The sequence below is a fragment of the Juglans regia genome, chromosome 7 (genome assembly GCF_001411555.2).
Source record: "Juglans regia cultivar Chandler chromosome 7, Walnut 2.0, whole genome shotgun sequence".
Classification (NCBI taxonomy): domain Eukaryota; kingdom Viridiplantae; phylum Streptophyta; class Magnoliopsida; order Fagales; family Juglandaceae; genus Juglans; species Juglans regia.
The window spans coordinates 14,442,718-14,465,939 of record NC_049907.1 but is presented as its reverse complement, the minus strand read 5'-3'; the positions used below and the strand labels follow the sequence as shown (position 1 = coordinate 14,465,939).

General features: G+C 38.3%; 1 protein-coding gene and 1 long non-coding RNA gene across 2 annotated transcripts; one reads left to right on the top strand and one right to left on the bottom strand.

Moving 5' to 3' along the window:
- Positions 1–536: 536 nt before the first annotated feature.
- LOC109010679 lies at positions 537–2,932 on the bottom strand. The gene is made up of 3 exons (XR_004802023.1): positions 2,770–2,932; positions 1,008–1,337; positions 537–912 (listed from the first exon to the last, which is right to left on the bottom strand). It is a non-coding gene; the product is annotated as an uncharacterized LOC109010679 (long non-coding RNA).
- Positions 2,933–3,468: 536 nt separating this feature from the next.
- LOC108983665 (F-box/kelch-repeat protein At1g51550) lies at positions 3,469–21,246 on the top strand. Its single transcript, XM_018955377.2, has 2 exons — positions 3,469–4,086; positions 19,981–21,246. The coding sequence occupies exons 1-2, from the start codon at positions 3,639–3,641 to the stop codon at positions 20,949–20,951; spliced, it is 1,419 nt and encodes a 472-aa protein (XP_018810922.1). The 5' UTR covers positions 3,469–3,638; the 3' UTR covers positions 20,952–21,246.
- The last annotated feature ends 1,976 nt before the right edge of the window (positions 21,247–23,222 follow it).

Here is a 23,222-nt window from a genome sequence, read left to right as displayed (position 1 = left end):
CACATTAATATTTGAATATTATTCGCTACAGATGCAATTTGAGTTGGATGGATCACAACCGGCGCAATGAGATGCTTGCATAATGTTCTGAAGTCCAATGTGTATTGAATGTAATTCATGGAAATGCAAACAGAACACATTTTTGTTGTGTATTGGATGTGTTGAATGTACTGAATGTAGTGTTGGTGTAGAAATATTCTGAATGTAGTATTAGTGTGGAAATATTCTGAATGTAGTATTGGCTTAAAGACCTTAAAGGCTTATTCTGAATGTGTGGAAATATTCTGAATCTTGAAAGGCTTAAAGACCTTGCTCATGTTGTGGAAGGCAGAAGCTTGTTTGCCTCATGTAATATTCTGATGGATAGCTTTCTGATGTAATTATTTGTATTTTTGGTGCCAATATATTCTAATGGATAGCTTTATGCTTTAAGCAGCCATGATTCCTAGAGTTTCAAATTTATGTTGGGCATTCCAAGAGTTCAACATGAGTCACATTGATTTTTGCACAGGTTCCTGATAATTGGTCCAAAAAAGGAACATGAGTTACATTGAATTTTGCACAGGTTTCTAATAATTTACAAAAAAAAAAAGGAAAATGAGTCACATTGAATTTTGGACTTGTTCCTAATAATCTACAAAAAAAAAGGAACATGAGTCACATTGATTTTTGTACATGTTTCTGATAATTTACAAAAAAAAAAAAAAGGAACATGACACAACAGCTACAAAAGCCCAATACAGAGTTCCAAAATCACTTATATACTACTAAGCAACATGACATAACAACTACAAAAGCCCAATACAGCCGGCGTAGAGTGCGTGAACGCCTTATTTCAACTTGTTGGTCCAAAAGCACCATCTCTCTCTTCTCAATCTCATTCACCCTCTTATGAAGCAATTCCTCATCTGTCTGCAAACAGAAAATCAATAAAAATATTAGCTCATAAAAAGGGAGCAAATGCAAGAACTTAAAGCTCATAGTTGACATTGGTTATTAGACAATACCAAAATCTGGTTCAAGTCAAAAACTGGAGTACTGTGTCGTTTGGTAGCATCTTTTCCACTGTAGATCCTTTCCTTTTGGCTCATGTCAAATATTGGTGCAGAACCTTGCAAAGCAGCTTCCTTTCCACAGAAAGTTCTAGCCTTCTGGTTTAAGTCAAAGATTGGAGCAGGTTTCCACAAGGTGGCTTTTGCTTCATTGTAAATCCTCTCCTTTTAGTTTAAAACAGGGGCTGGAACCAGGGGTCGTAATGCAGCTTCCTTTTTACTGTTATCCTTTCCTTTTGTAGCACCAGTCTGTTGGACATCAAACTTCTGTGGTAGCATTGAAAGCTGAAAAAGGAGTCCAATATAAATTTCAAAGTGCTTTATCCTGATCTAGAATGTTGCACTAGTGACCACTATTTCTTTTATTTTTTTTAAAAAAAATAGGGAAAACTAAGAGAGAACCAAATACATGTCACTTTTTTGGTCACAGAAGAAAGACCTTGTGTATTACATTGCCATGGAATTGATGTCTCTTTTAGAGGAAAGGAGGTGATGATGATTTCATGCAATATTAATTGGTCCAGTTGCGATGCATGCAAATGCACCGTATACGCCAACAAACATCATATATAGACCAACAAGTACTGATACTAACTTATAAGTAATACTAACTTACATGCAAATGCTTGGCCTCATCGAAAACTTAGAGATCCCAGGACCCAATATTCATATAGCTAGACCAAAATATTGTTAAAGCTACCGTAAGTGTAGGCTTATATATTAAGCAAGCATTGCCCACAACTATATATATATATATATATTAATATGATGATCAGAATCATGGCCTTCATGGTGCATAATATAATATAATACAATACATAGGAAGGATAATTAATTGAGTATGGATCGCTTGAATAACTAATGCATGCAATTGGTGGTTAACTTAGATAGCTAGCAATTAGTAATTAAGATAGACTGCAGTATTCCTAATCATTTTCTTTTGGTGTTTTTTATTTACTTTTTTGGGGGGAGGGGACATAGGCCTTGCTACTAACGAGAGCCATTTCAAAACCTCTAGTTAGGTTTGATGCAATGATGAAATTCAAAGGAACTGATACTAACTTACAAGTACTGATACTAACTTACATGCAAATGCTAACTTTTTTGGGGGGAGGGGGCATGGGCCTTGCTACTTGCAAATGCTAACTTGCAAGGAACTGATACTAACTTCAGAATGAAGAGTAAGATAGTTAGGTTTGATGCAATAATGAAATTCAAAGGAATAAAACATGATATTGATAAACGGGAAAAGAAGAGTAAGACATAGTTCTATAACTTTCCATCCACATAACATAGTGATTGGTCTTGTTTTGCAAACTTCTACTGCATTCTGAAATTAACAATTCAACAGGGTGCTCTTTTAACATATAGTAATTGAGCTTAGGCGAAAATTCAATATATTCTAAAATTGATTTGTTTACTACAAATACATTCTGAGAAAACTAAAAATACACGAATCTGAAAATACCAGGATGAAAATATGAAGAAGCAAATCTCAAAGGAGATGGGTTCCTAGCAAATACCGACTTAAAAATATCAAATTAATGAAAAATACCAACAACGTGAAAGTTTAAGGAGATGGGTTCCTACCACTTACAGAGATTAATGAAAATAATTATAGAGATTAGGGAGATGGGTTCCTACCACTTACAGAGATTAGGGAGATGGGCATTAACAGAGAAGCAATTAGTAAGGGAGGGATGTCGATGGGCATTACCAGTTGCGAAAATTGAAATCTCTTTTGTCCCCTTCGTGTGTGTGCTTCCTTCCGTTTCGTGATGGTCTCCATCGCTGGTTTCAGGAAGGGAGGGATGTCGATGGTATTAGGGTTAGGGAGAAGGGAGAAGGATCGAATTCGTTTCAATCAAAACGGTGAGTTTTGACAAACTCTAAGTCCCACCTCTCTCATTTGCTTCGTTTGGTTCCAGTTTCTCATAAATGAAACACACCGTTTCATTAAGATGAGTTGGCGTTTACCCACCGGTTGTATGAGCCGGTTGCGTTTAGCTTTTTTCTAATTCTATATACATAACTAAGAATACATATATAACTTTTGGCTATTTTATATATATATATATATATATATATATATATATATATACACATCAGTCAAGTCGAGTTTCATACGAATTTATTTACGGATATTATTCGAGCCGGTTGAATTTTATATAAATTTGTATAGTTTGATAATTAAGTCTAATTCTATATTTATGAATGATAGATTTAATATTCTACTCAAGTCGATTTTAAATTTAATGGAGTTAAATTCAAGCATCGTTAATTTTACAGCCCTGCAGGCATGAAACATTTTTCTAGAGCAATGGCCCATGAAATTGAAAGTTAACAAGAAAGACAAGACAAGCAACGGTACATGACAACCAGAGCCATGAAAAGTCATAATGATTTCATGCAAAAGACAAAAGAAATGGGCACTCCTGCCGGTCTCTTTCCCGGACGAGAATTTACTGTTTTCTTGAACCAACAATCAATCCAAAGCAACACCAATTTACCCTTTTCTATAACGTCAAATGATATAAGCTCAGTTACCCCAAGAACCAGAGCCATATATCCCCGACACACTAAAGAATGAACGCAGGTTATTCCATGGCAGGAACCAGTAACGCTGGCGGCGGCGGCGGAGCTGGAAACAACAACAGCAATGGATCCCCAATAACCAACATAGCCCAGGACCACCTCATCGCAATTCTGTTGCTCCTTCCTATTGATTCGATTCTTTCATTTGCCATGGCATGCAAGAGATTCAGGGCTCTTGTATTCTCGGACTCTCTTTGGGAATCCATATGCCGGAGGGACTGGGGCCCCAAGTCTGTTGATGCTCTCAAGTCTTCCAATCTCCATTCTCAGCAGCTACCATGGATGAGGCTGTACAAGCAAGTCTCTCGTCTTGAGTCTGTTTCGTGCATTAATCTAACTTATACGGTTGGTGAATTAGTGCTCCCACGCCCCAGAGCATCGCACTCCCTCAACTTTGTGTCCGACTGTCTGGTCTTGTTTGGTGGCGGCTGTGAAGGAGGTCAGTGTCTTTGATGATATCCCATCTCTAGTCTTAATAGCACTTCTTCTAATGATTATTTCACATGTGCTTCTAAATATCTTTAAAATAAGTTTTCGTTGACGAATTCACTATGGTTTCCGTGTTTAAAATTTCTGTTCATGTTGCTTTAAATATAACGCGACAACATTGATAATAGTGATTTCATGAGATACAAAATAAAAAAGAGGAAAGGCATCAATATTGTTTTCTACGGGTGGTGGTTGTTGGGGGTGGGGGAGGGGGGGCTATTTTCAAGACAATTATTTATTTAGAAAATAAATTCTCAAATCATTTGATGGTTAGAGGCAAATTGAAAGTTAGAAAGTGCTAAGTCTATTGATTCTCATGAGAATATAGATGTGTCTCCTACGTTATTTTATATATTTATTTGTTATGTAATCACTATAATGATCCATCAACCTGCTAGTTCTTTTTACGAGGCACAGTCAGAGAATTTACATATTAATACCAATCCAACTTATTTCATCAAGAAAATGTGACCAATTAACTAACCAACAAAACTACTTCATAATGGAAGCACATCATATTATGGCAGAGTAATCTGTTTAATGAATCTTCCACTAATTTGATGGGAGGATTGAAATCAGGACTAGAAACTCTATATTCGAATTATGAGGATAAACTCACCGCTTTCTTGTTTATGTCATATACAAGTCAGACTATATTGTTTTTTTTTTAAAGACTATTTTGGTTTTACAAGCCTATAAAAGCCCATGAAGAAAGAGACTACCCTTCTGTTGATTGGCATCTATCAATGGGTACCCAGTAGCAGCTCCAGCAAAGACCACCAAGAAAAAGATTAAAGCCAAATTTAGAAGGCAATGGTTCGATTATTTTAGCTGGGGGGGTTGTTAATTTTTTAATATCTTGTTGAACTTGTTGGGAATAACTATACTGGGTACTATCTTTTTCGAGGAGATCAAAAAGCAACCAATAAACAACGAAATCTTGCACCAATTTGAATGCTTGTCACATTGAAGCCAAACATTGATCCAGATATGGAGAATGTGCAGAGCTTCATTTCCAAAATTTGTCAAAGATATAATCACTTGCTCATTATAAAAAAAAATCACAAAACCTTCTGTGGAGCTGTTCAGATTCATTTCCTTTCTTGAGGAAAACCCTTTTTACAACATTTTCCCCTATTCTGTTTTAGGGTTATTTAGGGATGAGTTCCCAAATTGCATGAGTAATGTAAAGGGATCACTATGATGCCTTAGTATTTCCTTGCCTAGCTTTGAAGCGTTGTCCCATAAGAAAAGAAAAAGGAGAAGAAACGAATAAAGGATTGATGATATGTTCTTCCGGTTTGCACATTGAAATTTCATTGATGACCGAATTCAGTCCCTTATTTTCAACAATTGTCTTGCCTAAGTTTCAACAAGAAACATTGCACTTAATGAAAGCGGCAGTAGGGTGGTTACTTATTGAAAGAAGAACATTATGAGAGCCATTGCTTTGGACTTCTGATTGTATTTATCTTGTTGTTGTTGTTGTTGTTGTTTATATTATTACTATTTTTTTCTTTGGTTTTGTCAAAGTGTGTTGCCGTCCTCTTGTACAGATGATAAGAATATCTACCAGCAGGAATAGTCTTTGCACCCTTTGTATAAAAATGATGATTAGGTCCACCCCTCTTCTCCAGTAAATTGTAGCATCACAGGCTTTTGCATTAAATTGCTAGGTTGGTACCGATCATTTTGCTTCTTTTGGAATCAGGATCTTTGCATTTACTCTATAATATAAATTATCTTGATGGTCTTGCTTCTTGCTGGCTTTGTCCATTCTCAAGATTCTCTTATGTATTATGGTGCCTTCCATAGTGTGTCCCCATTTTGTTAGTACAATTATCACCTTAGCTTTGACCTTCTGAAGGATATTAATCTTACCGTGAAACCTTATTTGGCTGAGGGAAAAAATTAAAAAGTCGCATCTACTCGCTTTGCTGTAAAAACTATTACATATGGTGGAATGGGATCATTCACTCATATATTTTATGAGAAATGATATTTGCAATCCTAGAGTATGCAAGCCTTAGGCACTCCTTTCGAAAAAAATGGGTAAATTAGGGCCACATGATATAATTTTTGAACGGTGGACCTCACTTTTTTTCAAAATGAGTACATAGGGCTTGCACACCCTGGGACTATATCTAGCATTACTTATATCTTATACATTTTGAACTAGTACTAGCTGGTTAAACTGCAAGCTCTGCTTCTAATTACAACAATAGGATAATGCTATTCTCCTCAAGCGATGCAACTTCGGGTGTTAAAAAAACAAAAGACCACCTTCTTTTTCCTCTTAAGTTTCCACCATTTGTTTACAAATGTGAAACAATGTCGATAAGAATTCAATGAAAATAATTATTGAGAAATGCTGAATTGTAATATGAATGGGCCTAATGCCTGTGGTAAATATAAGCTCTGCTCTGCCAAGGAGCAAAGATTTAGCTTATTCATGATTCACCATAACAAGACAATCATGATGAGTTTAGATTAGGGAATGTAGTTATCTCAGGCATGTTTGTTTTATGTGACTATCTAATTTTTAGGGTTAATTATGGGAATAGTGAGGCGTTAGAGTTGTTTCAAATGATGAAGATGAATTTTCTATGTGCCTTTCATTTTACGCATCTATATACGGTAAAATACATTTTATTCTGAAGAATTCTGGAAACTATTTGTCCTGCCCGTGCATGCCCGGGCTTGTGGTTTCCATGATTTTGATTATATTACTTTGGCAAGCCTACAACAATCTTAAACACTTCAACTCTTTTAATTGCCATCATGCCACTAGAACCTGGGGACATTTCACTCGCCATTGTGGATATGCAGATATTATGATGATTTTTTGGTTAAAATTCATTCCGTTTATTTTGAATCCATAGAGGCATCCTTATTTTAATAAAGATAATGTGCTCCAGATTATCATGTGCTCCATCTTTTGTTAAGATCTTGAAATCGTGTAAATGTTAGTTGCTGATGTTTACCTTGTCACTGTTGAGTTAGGTTAATTGTAACTACCCAATAGTCTCGCATTGAGTGTGAGAAGTATGGTAGAGGTGAGCGAGTGTTATAAAGATGCATTGAGTGTCAAGTTCCACATCAGTTCCTTACTAGGTGGAATTGGGCTTTATAATGATTATAAAAAGATCCAGCTGTAACCTTTGCTATTTCTTTTAAATTATAAGCCCAGATGTTGCTTCAGCTTTCCTTGGGTTGTTCCATTAACTCTATCATGTCATCGGTACCTATTTCATCCTCATAGAATGGTTTAATGTGTTGCTATATTGGCTTTCACAATTGAAAAAAAAAAACAAAAACTAATACCATCATACACCACAAAATATTTAGGTATTCATGAGGTAGAAGGAAGAGAGTGGTGAAGAAGAAAGGAATTTCGTATGTTTGGGTTACTAGAAATAGCTGAGTTTCCATTGACTAATTCCTAAGATGGAAAGGGTAGTCATCTTAATTTGTGATAAAAGCAACATAAGAATATCCGAAAGCACTAGCTTGGTGTTTCTTACTTGGGTTCTGTAGGTTTGGTGTGCTCTGCTAGTCTATGACCCATCTTGTGCTTTGGCAGCCAAACTTTGGCTTTACCCTGCTTCTAGATGTTCTTATTTTCTCTGTTTCTAACTAAACCTAGCCTGTCACATATCCCATTCATCTGTCATCACTATGTCTTAACTAAACTAACAATACACCTCATTGTAATTTTTTCTTACCTGGATGTATTGGATTGCCAGCAGATACAGAAGTAGCTACTTAGATATATAAGCATCATGTTCATTCTGACCTAGTAGAGAACTCCATCCCCGGTGAGAGAGAGACCCTCCTCATCTGTAATGTTTTATGGACTATGGTACCTAATATATTGTGATCATTGAGCTACTGCACAAATAATGCCTGACACAAGAAAAATGTAAATATGGCTTAGGCTTTTCTTTTTGGTTTTCATACTTATTTGCTGGACTATTGAAGGCATTGTTTGCCTTTGCTTAATTTGTTAGAATGAAGCAGAGACCAGCATAATCTTCTTCCACCTATATTTTGGTTCTTGTTTTTTTTTTCATGATGGGTTCGAGTCGGAAACTACTAATCGACTCTATGATTTTTTATTTTTCAACGTGAGAATGATCAGTGGTGGCAGATTACAGAGAGAAGTCGCAAGGTCACCAAGTTCATCACTGTAGATGTCTCTGCTGTGGACTGGTTGGCCACTGTAGTGGGTGCTTGCGGTGCGCCAGCTGGCTCTTCGGAGTTTTACAAGACTCGAACAAATGGGAATCAGGTTTTGTTGGCCTAGCTATGCCATAACAAGTATGGCTGGTTGTCTGTGTATACGGGGAAGAGGTAAGGCGTGGTTTCATCGTTACTCCGGAAGGATTGAAGGGTGAGGGTTGGAGGCAGTTTGCAGCAATGCTTAGAGAGGTTGTTACCCTTTCCTCTGTTTCACGTGTGAAGAACAAAGCATCTCAGAGGGCTTTTCCTCTTGGCCATGTTGTTTTGGGAATAAATGGGTCTTTTGTGGAGGTCTTGAAGAATTCGCCTCCAAATTTGGTGTGGCTCATGGTAGCTCGAAGGGTCAACAGGATGCTTTTGGGGTGGCCGGTGGGGAGGTGGTGCAGCCGGATTTGCAATCATTTCATATCCCCAAGGATGGCGGTTGGTTTTCCAAGGGAGGCTTGACAGGGGATATGGAAGGGTTTTCGTTGTTGGCCATGCAGGGTGTTTTATTGGACATGAAGGAGAAGGTTGAATCCATGTTACGTTGGGTGGAATTGGGCCTAGGCTCGTCTATGGGCTGTGCGGATTTAGAGGCTAGCATATTTGGTAAGCAGAAGGCTGCTGTTGTTGATGGGCTGGATAGCTTTTTGGGCTCAAAGTTGGACAAAGTAATGAAGGGCAAAAAGAAGGAAAACGGACTGGGCTTGGTTAAAAGCCCACAACTTGTTGGAGGGTGTAACAGCCCACCTAAAAAGCTCCTTAAGCCTTGACCTTAATAGCCTTAATCCTAGTTAATTAGGAGTTGGGCTATTCGAGAATAAGAACATATTTGGATACTTGAGTTGGCAAAAAGGGCCGTATACTTTGGATTTAGTAGAATTATGAGAAGATTCTAGTGCAATATTGATATTGAGGAAAAGGAAATTTTGGAGCTTGATTGGTTTAGTAATATTATTTTGGAGAATTTTTAGCGCTTTATTAATTTTAAGGATAAATGCCAAGAGGCCAATAGAAGAATGACACATGGCATATTGATGGGCTAGGCAAATGGGTTAAATATTGGATGGATTCAGAGAAGCCCAAGAGTGGTCTAGTAAGGGCCCTAGTTTACTAAGATGGGATGGGCTAAGGATAGACATTAAAAGCCTTGGGCCCAACTTGGGAGATATAAAACTCTAGGGCTTTCATAAAGGACACAAGGCATTTTGCCCAATGTAATGGACATAAGGCTATTGGGCCTAACTTGGTAAAGAGTGAAGGCCTTTGGTCCAATCTAAGCAAGACCTAAGATTAGGACCCAACCTAGTGGGCCTTTGAGGCCAAAGGTAGGCCCTATAAATCTGGACATAAGGTCCATAAAATAGCCCACTCCAAAGCCCACACCCAAGGCTTGCACAAATGGCCCAACCAAAGCCAATCCATGAAGCCCAAATCCTTGTCTTTTATTTCATTCTTCCAAATGAGACCCACATACACCATACCATTGGTTTCCCTTAAAGCCACGATGAACCACACGCCCCTAGGGTTTCCTCCCAACCATGGTTAAGCTTCTAACTTGAGTTAAGAAGTACTAATAATCTCACACATGAATAGTAATCTAAGCATCATGATTTTTGCGTAGTTTTCTTCATAAGTATGATCTGAAATTTTTGGATTTTATAATTGTTTTGCATCACTCTTAGACAACCCTAGAAGGTTAGGCTTAACTCTACCCATGTCAATTGGAACCAAAGGCATGTCAATGCCATCCAAACCCCCAATCGGCTCACTTGAAGCAAACCAAGTGACCCTTCAACAAACCAGCCCCAAACCCACGCCCCTTCAACCAATTTTCAAGAGGATTTCTAACCCTTAGATCCTCATAATGTCATCCTAGAATCAGACCTAGCAAGGGGCGAAATAGTTCCAAGAAACAAAAGCCAAAAACCCAACTACTTCCCTAGGAAGTGTAGTTGATTTCAAACCTGATGCACCTTGCTTCTTCAAAGAATTTCTGCACCTATTTACCTCACTTCCCCACACCACCACCCTTGTCTTTTTGTCTCTTGGAAGTGCTTCAAAGCAATCAACTGCTTGCTTGAAAAATTACCTCCCCAAGGCAGCCCAACCAATTGGAACAAAGAGAGGCACACTTGAAACCACTTGGCTGAACCATCACCCATTTCGTCCCTTTCTTTTTCTGCCCAAGCATGATCACTTGGCATCCACTCATGCCTCTCTTCCTCACCTGTAAAGCCTTCAAATGATGGTCATAATTCCCACAATTCAGACCAAGGAGATAGGACAAAAGGTGATCAAAATCTGGACAAAACTTGGAACCCAAACCGTTGGCCTCCATTGTGTATTTCTCTTTTGATTTTTTTTGTTTTATTTTCTGCACAATGCAGCCCACTGCACCTATGGCCTTCTTCTACCTCCTTTCCAAGGTTTAATCATGAAGATTTAGGTCACTATTCAGCTGACCAAGCCATGACAAATCTGAAAAATGCACTCAACACTCCACCTCCCACCTCCACCACTCACAACAGTTCCCTTCAACCAATACCAATGCCCCTCCTTGCCTCTCACCCTCCATTGAGTCCTATAAATACCCCCCTTCACTCCTCACTTCCTCACACAACTCCCTCAAGCATTCTCTTGGTGTTCTTGAGAGCTATACACTCTTAGTGTGAGAAAGGTGAGAAACCAAGTAGCTTGACTGAGGTTCTTGGAGTGAGTTGAGTTTTGAGAGCTCAAGGGCCACGACTTTTGGTAAGTAATCTTGCCTTATCTCTTGTTGGGTGTTAGATTAACATGTTAGGCTTTGATTTATGGTATGAGAATGAGGATTTGATTGATTTATAAAAGGTTTTACTCAAGGTGTTGTATATCGGTTCAGATTTGGAGTTTTGATTGAATAAATTGTTTTGGGATGAAATTTTAGCCATGACATGTCTTGATATGATCTTATATGTTTTACTAATGTCTTGGGAGATTTATTTAAGGGTTTAATTTGAGGAAAATAGCATGTCATGATAGGTTTATAAATTCATATCTTGTGTTGATCATCTAAAGCATTCGGTTTGTACTTTTATGAGAATGATCTTGGCATATCATGTCCTATTTATCAAGGATGGCCTTATGAACCTTTAGGAACCAATTATCATCATGTTAGGCATTGAAATGCATGATTTCTTTAGGCTTTAAAACTTACATTGACAAAGAGAAGCCAGAAACATCATGCATACACACGATTTGAGGTTTTTGGATGATTTGGTGTTATTCAATGCCTAAGTGTTGGGATGAACACGTGGAATTTTTCTAAGTTATAAAAATATTTAAAAGTCAGATTTATGGATTATATTTGATGGAAATTGATCACACATGCATGCATAGAAGCTATAGGTTTGAAATCACAAAATGGTCACCAAGTTGAATGCCATGAGTTGGATGGTTTTTACATAGTAGTTGTATGATTTTTGAATTTCTAAGTTCATATATGTAGAACATAGAAAATATGAAGTCTGTGAAATTTGGTGAATTTTGGGGCTAAATTGCAAATAGTGAAAGTTTAGGGCCTTAGTGGCATTTTTGGGAAAATTGTAGGGGCAGTTTCTTAAATATGGATTGAACCTTTTGATTATGAATATCTTCCTTAAGTTATGCAATTCCTAACTTAGACTAACTCTTATTACAGCAGCACCAATTTTCTCAGCTCCCAGAAAGTTTGTAAGTTAGCCTCTAAATTACTCTTAGATAATTTATATATAATTCTTGTATAAACGCCACATTCATATTATAAATGTTATTTTAGCATGAAATGTTATATGATACATTGAGTATTTGATTACTTGTTTACATGACATGTGAAATTGCACCATTTTTAGCATATTGCATATAAATTTCATTTTCACATGAAAGCTTGCTACATATGCACATGTTATGAAATATATTTTTCAAGCATTGCATGAAAATAAATTTTGTCACGACCCCAAAGGCTAGGATGAGGAATTATCCTAGTGGAACTCCTATGTCCACTCTGGAGTGAGTAAAAATGGAGTGGTAACCCCTGGGTTGACAAAGAACCGTCAATGGGTTTCGAATGGATTCTTTTTAAAGAATGCATGAGTGAAGTCGCATATGGCACCTAATGCTAGTGGGTGCGTACGTTATGATGAAATGTTATGATGATGATATGTTATGATGAAATGCTATGATACCAATACATTTAGAATGATGTTTTGTAGTGTCAAAATGAGTTGTGCTACGATCACCGGCAGGCCACGGTGCATATGGATAACCGTGTTGCTAACATACGTTATGTTAATGATGTTAAGGATAAGAAAAGATGTTATGTTTTCGAAATGATGAAGTATGAAATGTTCTCTTTCAAAATGTCATGTTTTTGAAATGAGGAAGTGAAAAATATTCTCTGAAAAAGAATGTGCATTAAAGTTTTTCTTAAAAATGTTGAGGAACTTGGATGGGAGACAAATACGGATTTTTCTGCATAGCATGCATCTCATATTTATCATTTGTTATGCATATCTTATCTTTGTTCAAGTTGGTTCTTTAACTTACTGAGATTTCGAGTAAATCTCACTCTTGTGGACCCACTACCATTCCTCCTGAAATGGTAGAACTTGTGTCAGGCCCAGCATACGACGAGCAAGATTAACTGCTGGCTTCAGATGGTTGAGGAAGAGCCTGATCTGGAAAAGAGGCTAGACTTAATTTGAACTTTCGTAGCAATGGCTCTATAGAGCAAATGCGAGAGTTAGTTTGAATATGGAGATTCTGTTTTATGGAGATTCTATCTCCCACGTTTAGTTCATCCTGGCATCAATTATTTTTATAACCCTTATTTCCACTGCGATTATTGCATATCGCTAGTTACATATTAGGATGCATTGCATATTAACTGTTATGAACAGGAGTATGTAACTTTGTGTTGCATGTCCCAATGCTCAAAGTCTATGTTCCATCCCAAGCCGAGGTTGGGGGCATCCCAGAGGGTTAAGACATGTACTGGGTCTAACATATGGATAACCGTGTTGCTAACATACGTTATGTTAATGATGTTAAGGATAAGAAAAGATGTTATGTTTTCGAAATGATGAAGTATGAAATGTTCTCTTTCAAAATGTCATGTTTTTGAAATAAGGAAGTGAAAAATATTCTCTGAAAAAGAATGTGCATTAAAGTTTTTCTTAAAAATGTTGAGGAACTTGGATGGGAGATAAATACGGATTTTTCTGCATAGCATGCATCTCATATTTATCATTTGTTATGCATATCTTATCTTTGTTCAAGTTGGTTCTTTAACTTACTGAGATTTCGAGTAAATCTCACTCTTGTGGACCCACTACCATTCCTCCTGAAATGGTAGAACTTGTGTCAGGCCCAGCATACGACGAGCAAGATTAACTGCTGGCTTCAGATGGTTGAGGAAGAGCCTGATCTGGAAAAGAGGCTAGACTTAATTTGAACTTTCGTAGCAATGGCTCTATAGAGCAAATGCGAGAGTTAGTTTGAATATGGAGATTCTGTTTTATGGAGATTCTATCTCCCACGTTTAGTTCATTCTGGCATCAATTATTTTTATAACCCTTATTTCCACTGCAATTATTGCATATCGCTAGTTACATATTAGGATCCATTGCATATTAACTGTTATGAACAGGAGTATGTAACTTTGTGTTGCATGTCCCGATGCTCAAAGTCTATGTTCCATCCCAAGCCGAGGTTGGGGGCATCCCAGAGGGTTAAGACATGTACTGGGTCTATCTTGGGCATTTTGGTCCCTTCATCCTCCACTGCAGCACCAATCGTTGCTGCGTCATCGTCTTGGCCAGCACAGACTTCATCGCTGGCATCTAGCTACCTCTCCAATGACATGTTGGAGCCGGAATTGTCCCTGGAAAGCAAAGGAGGGGAGTTTTTGCTACGGAATGATTTATGGATGGCGGTGGTTGGGAAGGAAGCTAACTTGTTATTGCCTCCGATTCCATATGTTAAGAGTATGCATTTCTTGTTGAAGTCCTTCAGCAATGGGGGATGGACAAGGGGGCTTTCTTACAGGAGTTGTTAAATACTAAATGTTGCAACAGGCTGTCCTTCTAGGGGGGTTTTGGATGCCTAGAATTTACTAATGGTCTTGTGCAATGGGGACTGTTATGAAGGGAATGAGGTTGATCTGATCCCTTTATGTACACTTCCTCGTCAAGCACTATTTCAGATTGGGTTCTAAAACAAGTTGAGGACATTCAATCCAGTGTTGGGATCTCTGATGATGGTTTTGAAGAGCAATTCAAGGCTCTTCTAATTGCTATCAAATCTGGACATTCCCCGGCCTTGAAACAAGCATCTAAGAAAGAAAGGTAATTAAGAAGATTAAAATGCTGCATTAATTATGACATTAAGGTGAGGAGTGGTGGGCGGGACAGATTGAAAGGGCGAGGGTCTCATTTTTCTTATGAAACCGAAGATTCTTTCTTGGAATATTAGGGAGCTTAATGACCCAAACAAGCATGTTCTTATCAAGTCCTTACTGTGTAGTTGGAAGGTTAATATTGTTTGTCTACAAGAAACGAAGTTGCGCTTTATTGATAAATGTATAATTCATAGTTTGTGGGGGTGTTCTTTTGTGGGTTGGGCTTATCTGGTGTCTATGGGAGTTTCAGGAGGTGTCATTTTGATGTGGAACACTAGAGTGGTGGAGTCAGTGGAGGAGTGTATTGAGAATTTTTATATAGCTTGTTCTTTTAAAAATGTTGAGGATGGGTGAGAATGGACCTATGTGGGCATTATGGTCCAAATTCAGATAGGGAAAAGTGACTTTTGTGGGAGGAATTGGCGGGTTTGTATTATCTTTGGGATGTGTCGTGGTGCATGAGCTGGGATTTCAACATTACTCAGTTCCTGAGTGAGCGATTGGGAGAATCTAACATTTCTTCGGCGATGAAGGATTTTTCAGAGTTTATCTTTGATTTAGATCTCTTGGATCTTCACCTTGTGGGGGAGTGTATCCACTTGGTCCAACTGTCGGGGTTGGTCGAGATTAGATAGATTTCTTGTTTCTCATTCTTGGAAGTTCATTGCCCAGAGCTGTGTCGAAACTCTCATGTGTTCGGATCATTTCCCTATTTTGCTGGATTGTGGTGGTATTCGTGGGGGTCAGAGGTATTTTAAGTTTGAAAACATGAGATTAGGAGCTGATGGCTTTGTTGATAAGGTTAGGAGCTGGTGGTCTTCTTATCAATTCACGGGTACTCCCAATTTTATTCTTGCTGGTAAGCTCAAAGCCTTGAAGTTCAATTTAAAGAAGTGGAATGCAGAAGTTTTTGGGAATCTTGACAGCCAGGAAAATTCCCTTATGCAGTTGCATGACTTGGAGGTTGGGGAGGAGAATGGGGTTCCTTCTGAGGATGGTTTGTTGAGGAAAAAATCAGTGGTGGTTGATCTTAAGAGGGTGTTGTTGATAGAGAAGATTTCTTGGCAGCAAAAACCAAGGGCTCTTTGGTTGAAAGATAAATGCACTAAAGTTTTTCATAGAATGACCAACTCACATCAACGTAGCAATGCTATTGAGATGCTTCATTCCGATAATTGTGTGATTTCTTCTCCAACATAGATTCAGGATCATATTGTGCATTATTATGAAGGTCCTCTCACCGAATCTGCTACTTGGAGGCCTAATCTTGATGGTTTGGCTTTTGACTTTCTTGATCCTCATAGTGCGAGTTGGTTGGAAATGCCTTTTGATGAATATGAGATTTTTTAGGTGGTTAGCGGGATGGTTAAAGATAAAGCTCTTGGTCATGATGGATTTTTAATGGCTTTTTTCCAAGTTTGTTGGGTGTTGTTAAAGATGATGTGATGCTGGTTTTTCATGAGTTCTTTTCTTTTAAAAAGTTTGAAAAATCACTCAATGCTACTTTCATTGCTCTCATTCCTAAGAAACTTGGGGCTTCAGAGTTAAAGAATTTTCGTCCTATTAGTTTTGTGAGTCCTGTTTACAAGATAATTTCGAAGGTACTTGCTAATCATGAGTATGGATTTGGAGCAAATTATCTCTAAGCCCCAAAATGCCTTTGTTTGAGGGAGGCAAATCCTTGATTTTGTGTTTGTTGCTAATGAATTTTTAGATAGTCAAATGAGGGAGGGTATTCATGGCCTTCTTTGTAAGCTTGATATGGAAAAAGCGTATGATCATGTGAATTGAGATTTCCTTTTCTACATGCTTGGGAGAGGTGGTTTTGGGGAGAGGTGGCGTTCATGAATTAGGCATTGTGTCTCTACTGCCCAGTTTTTGGTGTTGGTTAACATTAACCCTGCTGGTTTTTTCCATAGCTCTCGTGGTTTGAGACTTGGGGACCCCTTGTCCCCTTTCCTTTTTTTCATTATCATGGAGGTGTTGGAGGGATGTTCTTTTAGGCTTTTCAGTAGGTAATGCTAGTAATGGGTCTATCAATCTTTCTCATCTTTTTTTTGCAAATGACACTTATTTTCGGCGATACGGATCGTGGCCAAATTCAAGCCTTAAGAACAGTGTTATTATGTTTTGAAGCAGTCTCGGGGCTTGAGTTGAATCTTGGAAAGTCTAAGATGGTTCTGGTGGGGGTGGCGTGCAACATTAATAGTTTGGCTAGTTTTTTGGGTTGTAAAGTTGATTCTTTATCTATGAAATATTTAGGCCTTCCGTTGGAGGGTGCCTTTTAAGGCTAATGCTATTTGGAATGGGGTTGTTGAGAAAATTAAGAAAATGTTGGCTGGTTGGAAGCGGTTGTATTTATCTAAAGTTGGCAGAATTACTTTACTCTAGAGTACCCTTTCCATTCTTCCCACTTACTTTCTATCTTTATTTTCATTGCCTCAGGGGTGGCCAACTGGATTGAGAATTTATTTCTTGCTTTCTTATGGGGTTGAATGGGAGAGGAAACTAAATTCCATCTGGTTAGTTGGAATAAAGTTTGTTCTCCTATTTCGAATGGAGGTTTGGGGGTTTGTAATTTGATGATTGTTAATAAAGCTTTTGTTGGGTACTTATAAAAAAAAAAAAAAAAAATAGAAGAAGCTTTTGTTGGGGATATGATTATGGAGATATCAATCGGAAGGGGACTCGCTTTGGAAGGAGATTATTAATCTTAAATAAGGATTTTTTTTTTTTTTTTTTTGGGGGGGGGGGGGGGGTTCTAATGAGGTAGGGGGGGCATATGGTGTGGGTCTTTGGAAGTTCATTAGAAAAGATTGGGAGAGTTTTGTTAGCCACATTAGTTATGCTGTTGGAGAGGGATCTAGGATCCACTTTTGGTTTGATATTTGGTGCGGTGATTGAGCCCTCAAAAGGGTGTTTGCTGGTTTCTAATCGGTATGCATTTATATTTGATCTGCTAGTTCGTTCTAATGGCTTTTTTCGGTGGAATCTTTGTTTTACTAGAGCTGTTTAGGACTAGGAAATTGATGAAGTTTCAGATTTTTTCAGTTTTTTATACTCTTTTGAGGCTTGGTGGTAATGATGGGGATAAAAGGTTGTGGAAGTCCAAGGGGAGTAAAAAGTTTACAGTTCAATCGTATTAGAAGCTGTTGACATTTCAGAATAGTCCTCATTTTCCTTGGAAGTGTATTTGGAGATCTCACGTGCCTTCCAAATTTGTTTTTTTCATATGGACCGCCTCTCTTATTGTTATGGACAATTTGAGGAAGCGTGGTCTTATTGTTATTGATCGGTGTTTCATGTGTAAGAAGCATGAAGAATCTGTGGATCGTTTACTTTTGCATTGTGAGCTGGTAAGGGCATTGTGGGGTGGAATTTTTTGTAGAACCGGTTTGGCTTGAGTGATGCCTTTTGAGAGTGGTCGATCTTCTTGTGTATTGGAACGGGCTTCATGGTTGCTCTCAATTGGATGCGGTTTGGAAGATGGTTCATTTGTGTATTATGTGGTGTATTTGGATGGAAAGGAATGAACGATGTTTCAATGATAAGGAGCGTTCTTTGGAGAAACTTTGGAACTTTTTTGTGCACTCTTTATTGCTTTGGTTTTCTGCTTTAGTGATTAATGGAGCTTTTGCTCATGATTTTCTGTTGTCATTTTCTTCTTCTTGGAATGTATATAGGTGTTATTTTTTGTATACTTAATGTGTACATGGGTATTACCTATTTCATTCGTATTAATAAAATTGTCTAGGCTTTATTTTTTGAAAAAAAATAGTGTATTCTTCCCCGAGTTCTTTTTTCCTTTTCTGAATGGAATAGTAAAACCAAATAGCTTCTCTTTCTTGGCAATGCATTCACCCAATTGCCTAACATCAACATGATGTTCTATGTTGATCTTTTTGGGCATGTCACTTAAAAATTGAGAAATAATTCTTGAACACAAGCTTACTCCATTACAAATCTATTATTGTTCATATGCTCTCATAAAGAATTTGTTTATAGGTTTGTTTTAATAATTCTAATTTACATGAGGTGAATTAACTCTCCTTAAAAGTCATCTCTACACAGGTTGAAGACATAAGAAATAGTTGAGGGTTGACCTATTGATAACGCATGAGTTTTATAAGCGAAAAATTATATTGATCTACTTGCACCTTCTCTCTTCCCCATCACTCTAGTACCTGTAATGAGAAAGCATGAATTGAGCCAGCTGAGGCCGAAAAACATTCAAGCCCAAAAGTTCATCACCTCACGTATGGTTCCCATGCCTCCACATCCTTCCTCCCCTCCCCCAACCCCCCCAAGCCCCCACCCCCACTCACATTCAACCATTTTTTGTTAACATATTATATTTCAGGTCTTCTGGTGTATGAAATTACTTCTTCATAAGTAGAGGGTTTATCTGATTTCTGTAATTGCTTTATCAAAATTCATCACTCTAAGAAATTGTCACTGTGTAAGATGTCTATGTTATCATTGTTTAACCTGTGTCCTGAGTCCTGACAAATATAAGGAACTGCATGTCAGGCTATCAGATGCTGGAAGATTTGCTCCTTTACTTTTGTAGTTCGGCCAGTGGAATAGCCATATCTAAAGAAACTTATGTCTTTTAGGCCAACGGAAGGAGCTGCACTTTACTTTTACCATAACCTTTACTGTTTAACCATGATAAAAGCATAGGGTGAGTGCATACCTATAAACAAACCACAGGGTCAGTACAAATCGATTAGTTGTATTTGTGTTATTTTTGGCATATATTTTCAGGTTCTATTCAAAACCTTTTGCTCGTGATTTAAATGCTGTAATTATCCAAATGAGCCTCTCTATTTTGATCTCCATCTGTCAAAAGTAGTGAACGGCAATGAAATTGAAGGTCATAGTAACTGCATTGTTGGCTTCTGTCATTTTATTTTTTTATTTTTCTGTTAAATTAGTCATCTTCATGCGGAATTCTCTTTGTCAAGCTAAAGTCTTCAATATGGAATTGATATAATTTTTTCCCTGTTTTATTTCATATATATTCTTGTCCCGGCAAGAAAATGATGAGTATTAGAGTAGATGTCTGTGATTATCTTACGTCAAATCCCAATTATTATACAGCAGAACTTCAATGACTGACCGAACTATATAGCCTCTTGATATTTTTTAGATGCAATATGTCATTTTTTTTTTTCCTCTTATATTTACTTATGTTTCTTCTAGGAAGACATCTTGATGACACATGGGTGTCCTATATTGGTAAAGATTTTCAGAAGATGCTACAATGGCAGAAGGTTAATTCAGGCATTCCAAGTGGTAGATTTGGGCATACTTGCGTTGTAATGGGTGATTGTCTGGTTCTGTTCGGAGGAATTAATGACCATGGGGACCGTCAAAATGATATATGGGTTGGACAAGTTACATGCCAAGAGACCTTGGATATTACATTATCATGGAGGCCGCTAGATGTTCAGTCTGTTGCACCAGCTCCTCGTGGCGCCCATGCTGCATGTTCCATTGATGATAGGTTGATGCTTATCCATGGAGGAATAGGATTGAATGGACTCAGATTGGGCGACACATGGGTTCTAGAACTATCAGAAAATCTTTGCTATGGAGTATGGCGTGAGATTTTGACTTATCCGTCACCTCCAGCTCGTTCAGGACACACATTGACCTGCATTGGGGGAACCAGGATAGTTTTATTTGGAGGAAGAGGATTGGGCTATGAGGTGCTGAATGATGTTTGGATCTTGGATATGCCTGAGAGTTGTCTGAAATGGGTACAGATACCATACGAATTGCCAAATATACCTGAAGGAGTTTCCCTCCCACGAGTTGGTCACTCAGCTACACCGATTTTGGGAGGCCGATTGCTAATATATGGAGGTGAAGATTCATACAGACACAGAAAAGATGACTTCTGGGTGTTAGATATTAGTGCAATCCCATCCATTAATGTGCAGCCAACCACACTAAACTCTAGGGGTTTATTGGCAAAAATGTGGAAAAGGTTTCGGGCAATTGGTTATAAACCCAACTGTAGATCATTTCATCGTGCTTGTGCAGATCCTTCTGGGCGTTATTTGTATGTGTTTGGTGGAATGATTGATGGCTTACTTCGGCCTGTTGGATCATCTGGGCTGACGTTTGATGGAGAGCTTTTTCTTGTGGAACTAGTGCTGCAGCTCTAATTTAAAGGGTATAATAGGTGTTTAGGAGGATAATCTTGTATATCTTGTAGCTCTTATCTTCATTAGCTGTTGTCTGTCTCTGTTTTTGTTGAATTCATGTTGTCTACAAAAATGGTTATTTGTCTGTCTATGTAGAAATCTAGTAGAGGATGAGGATGATATATACGAGGTTAGACGTACACTGAACAAGCAAGAGTTTTTACTGATTAATGTTTCCTTTGGCACAATGTAGCCCCTTGTCCCCTTGAACTACTTCAGAAACGTCTTGACTTTATGTATAATTGTACATATTTCAATTGATTACCTGCTGAAAATATTATGGTATTAAAAGATACTAAAAGTCTAACAAAGAATTGTCCCAATGAAAATCGTGCAATATCCATGCAAGAGCTCCATTGATCTTGCAATCCTGCAACCAAGTCAACTCAAGTGTGACATGAAAGTTATTTTGAGGTATTCAAGGAGAAGATCCTATTGGGTAATTTTCTCAAGGATAATCCATATTTAGCATCGTGGGAACAATGATCTTCAAAATGAGATCCATGTCTATATTGAGATACAAAAGTTTTCCCTTAAGATAAATTTAATGGGAATTGAATTTTTGAGTCATATGACCCACCTTCCCACACTTGAAACAAGCATTGGTTCCAAGCAAACATTTTCCAAAATGAAGTTTGCCACAGTTCTGGCATGCGGTACTAGTTGCTGGCGTGTTCCACTGCAAAGGTGTATTCGTCTGAATCAGCCTCAGTGCATTACTGTACATCAGTCTCTTAGCTCAACTCTAATTTGAAGACTGAAGTTGCCTCTTTCTTTGGTTGAACTCCTTTGATTTGATGCACAGGTTCTCCTCGAGGATCACTGTTCTGAATTCGAGATCGATGAGATTTCTAATTATCAACATAAGAAGAGAATCCATGATTCTAATATTTAGTCTCGTTCAAACTTATGGTCCTTTTTGTCTGCCGCAGTGAATGCAAGGCATGCGTCAATATAGCTTCTGACACCTAGCAGTGGAGTGCGAAAGTGGTGAAGTATGTGATTGTTTCTAACTTGCACGAGCTTCTCACAAAAGGATGTCGTTTTGGTTGAATGGGGATTCTCGAGCATATCTGTGCAAGTACCTTGTACATTTCTTGAGCACTTGTTCGGACTTTCATTAAGGCATTTCGAGCACTAGCTTGGACTTATACTAAGGCATTCTGAGCACTAGCTCATATGTAGACTTCAACATTCTGAGCACTAGCTTGGACTTGCATTAACTTGTGGGCTTGCTACCTTGCTCGCCCATCCTTTGCTCGTCCATGACTTGCTCGCCTGTGACTTGCTTGCCCCAAAGCTATGCTCACCCTCGACTTTCCCATTCTTAACCTTGCTCACCCGATTTATCCTTCCCTAAAGTACGTGATCTCAAGTGGATTATATGGTTAAGTCATCACTAAGCAATGTGCATCCTACTAGTGTTAGACACGGTTCTCACATCTCCCCCCCTAAAAGAGAGTTTCATCCTCAAGATTGGACAATACTAACACTTACTATAAACAATACGAAATATGGTTATGAAGGATTTTACGTCAGTTGATATCCTCATCACTGGTTGCTGGCTCTGAGGATGATAGCAGGGGAACCTCTTACTCTTCGGACATGGTGCTCTGTGGGTAGTAGTGGAACTGCTCATCATCAGAGTTGAAGTAGGTGTTTACAAACTCCTCTGGATCTAGCCTTGCCTCTTCTGGCAAGTTTGGAGGTCCCTCCACCAGTGTTCTCTCCCTTTAAGCTGAAGTTGTTGATGATTATGGTGACCAATGCCTCCATATCATGCACCATCCTCGTGCCTCAACTGCTCAATTCAACCTCCCTCTTACTTTCGTGCACGCATCTAATCTCATTTTCCCCTAGGAGCTCCCACTCTTGTGTTGTGAGCCTCTCTTCTTGTGGCATGGTTGGTTGAGTGAATATGACCCCATCACGGTAGTCCAGAACCTCGTTGTATTGCCTTCCAAACCGAGCCACTATTCACTAGCACTCTTGTTCATCATGTCGTTGCTTTTCTCTTTGCCTGGCTTTTTCACGCCTCTCTTGAATCATGCGGTTGACTACCTCTAGCGGCAGAATAGACTTGCATGCAATTCGCCTAGTTCTTACCATGATTAAATGTAAAGTAATGCTAGATACAATTATGGAGTATGCAAGCATTGTGCAATGATTTTGAAAAAGTGCATAGTCCACTATTAAAAAATTAGTTTTTTTTTATGTAGGTCTCGTATTTAC

Coding starts and splice junctions, on each gene's coding strand:
- LOC108983665 (XM_018955377.2), top strand. CDS start 3,639: ATGAACGCAGGTTATTCCATGGCAGGAACCAGTAACGCTGGCGGCGGC. Junction 4,087..19,980: donor TGGTGGCGGCTGTGAAGGAG/GTCAGTGTCTTT, acceptor TGTTTCTTCTAG/GAAGACATCTTGATGACACA.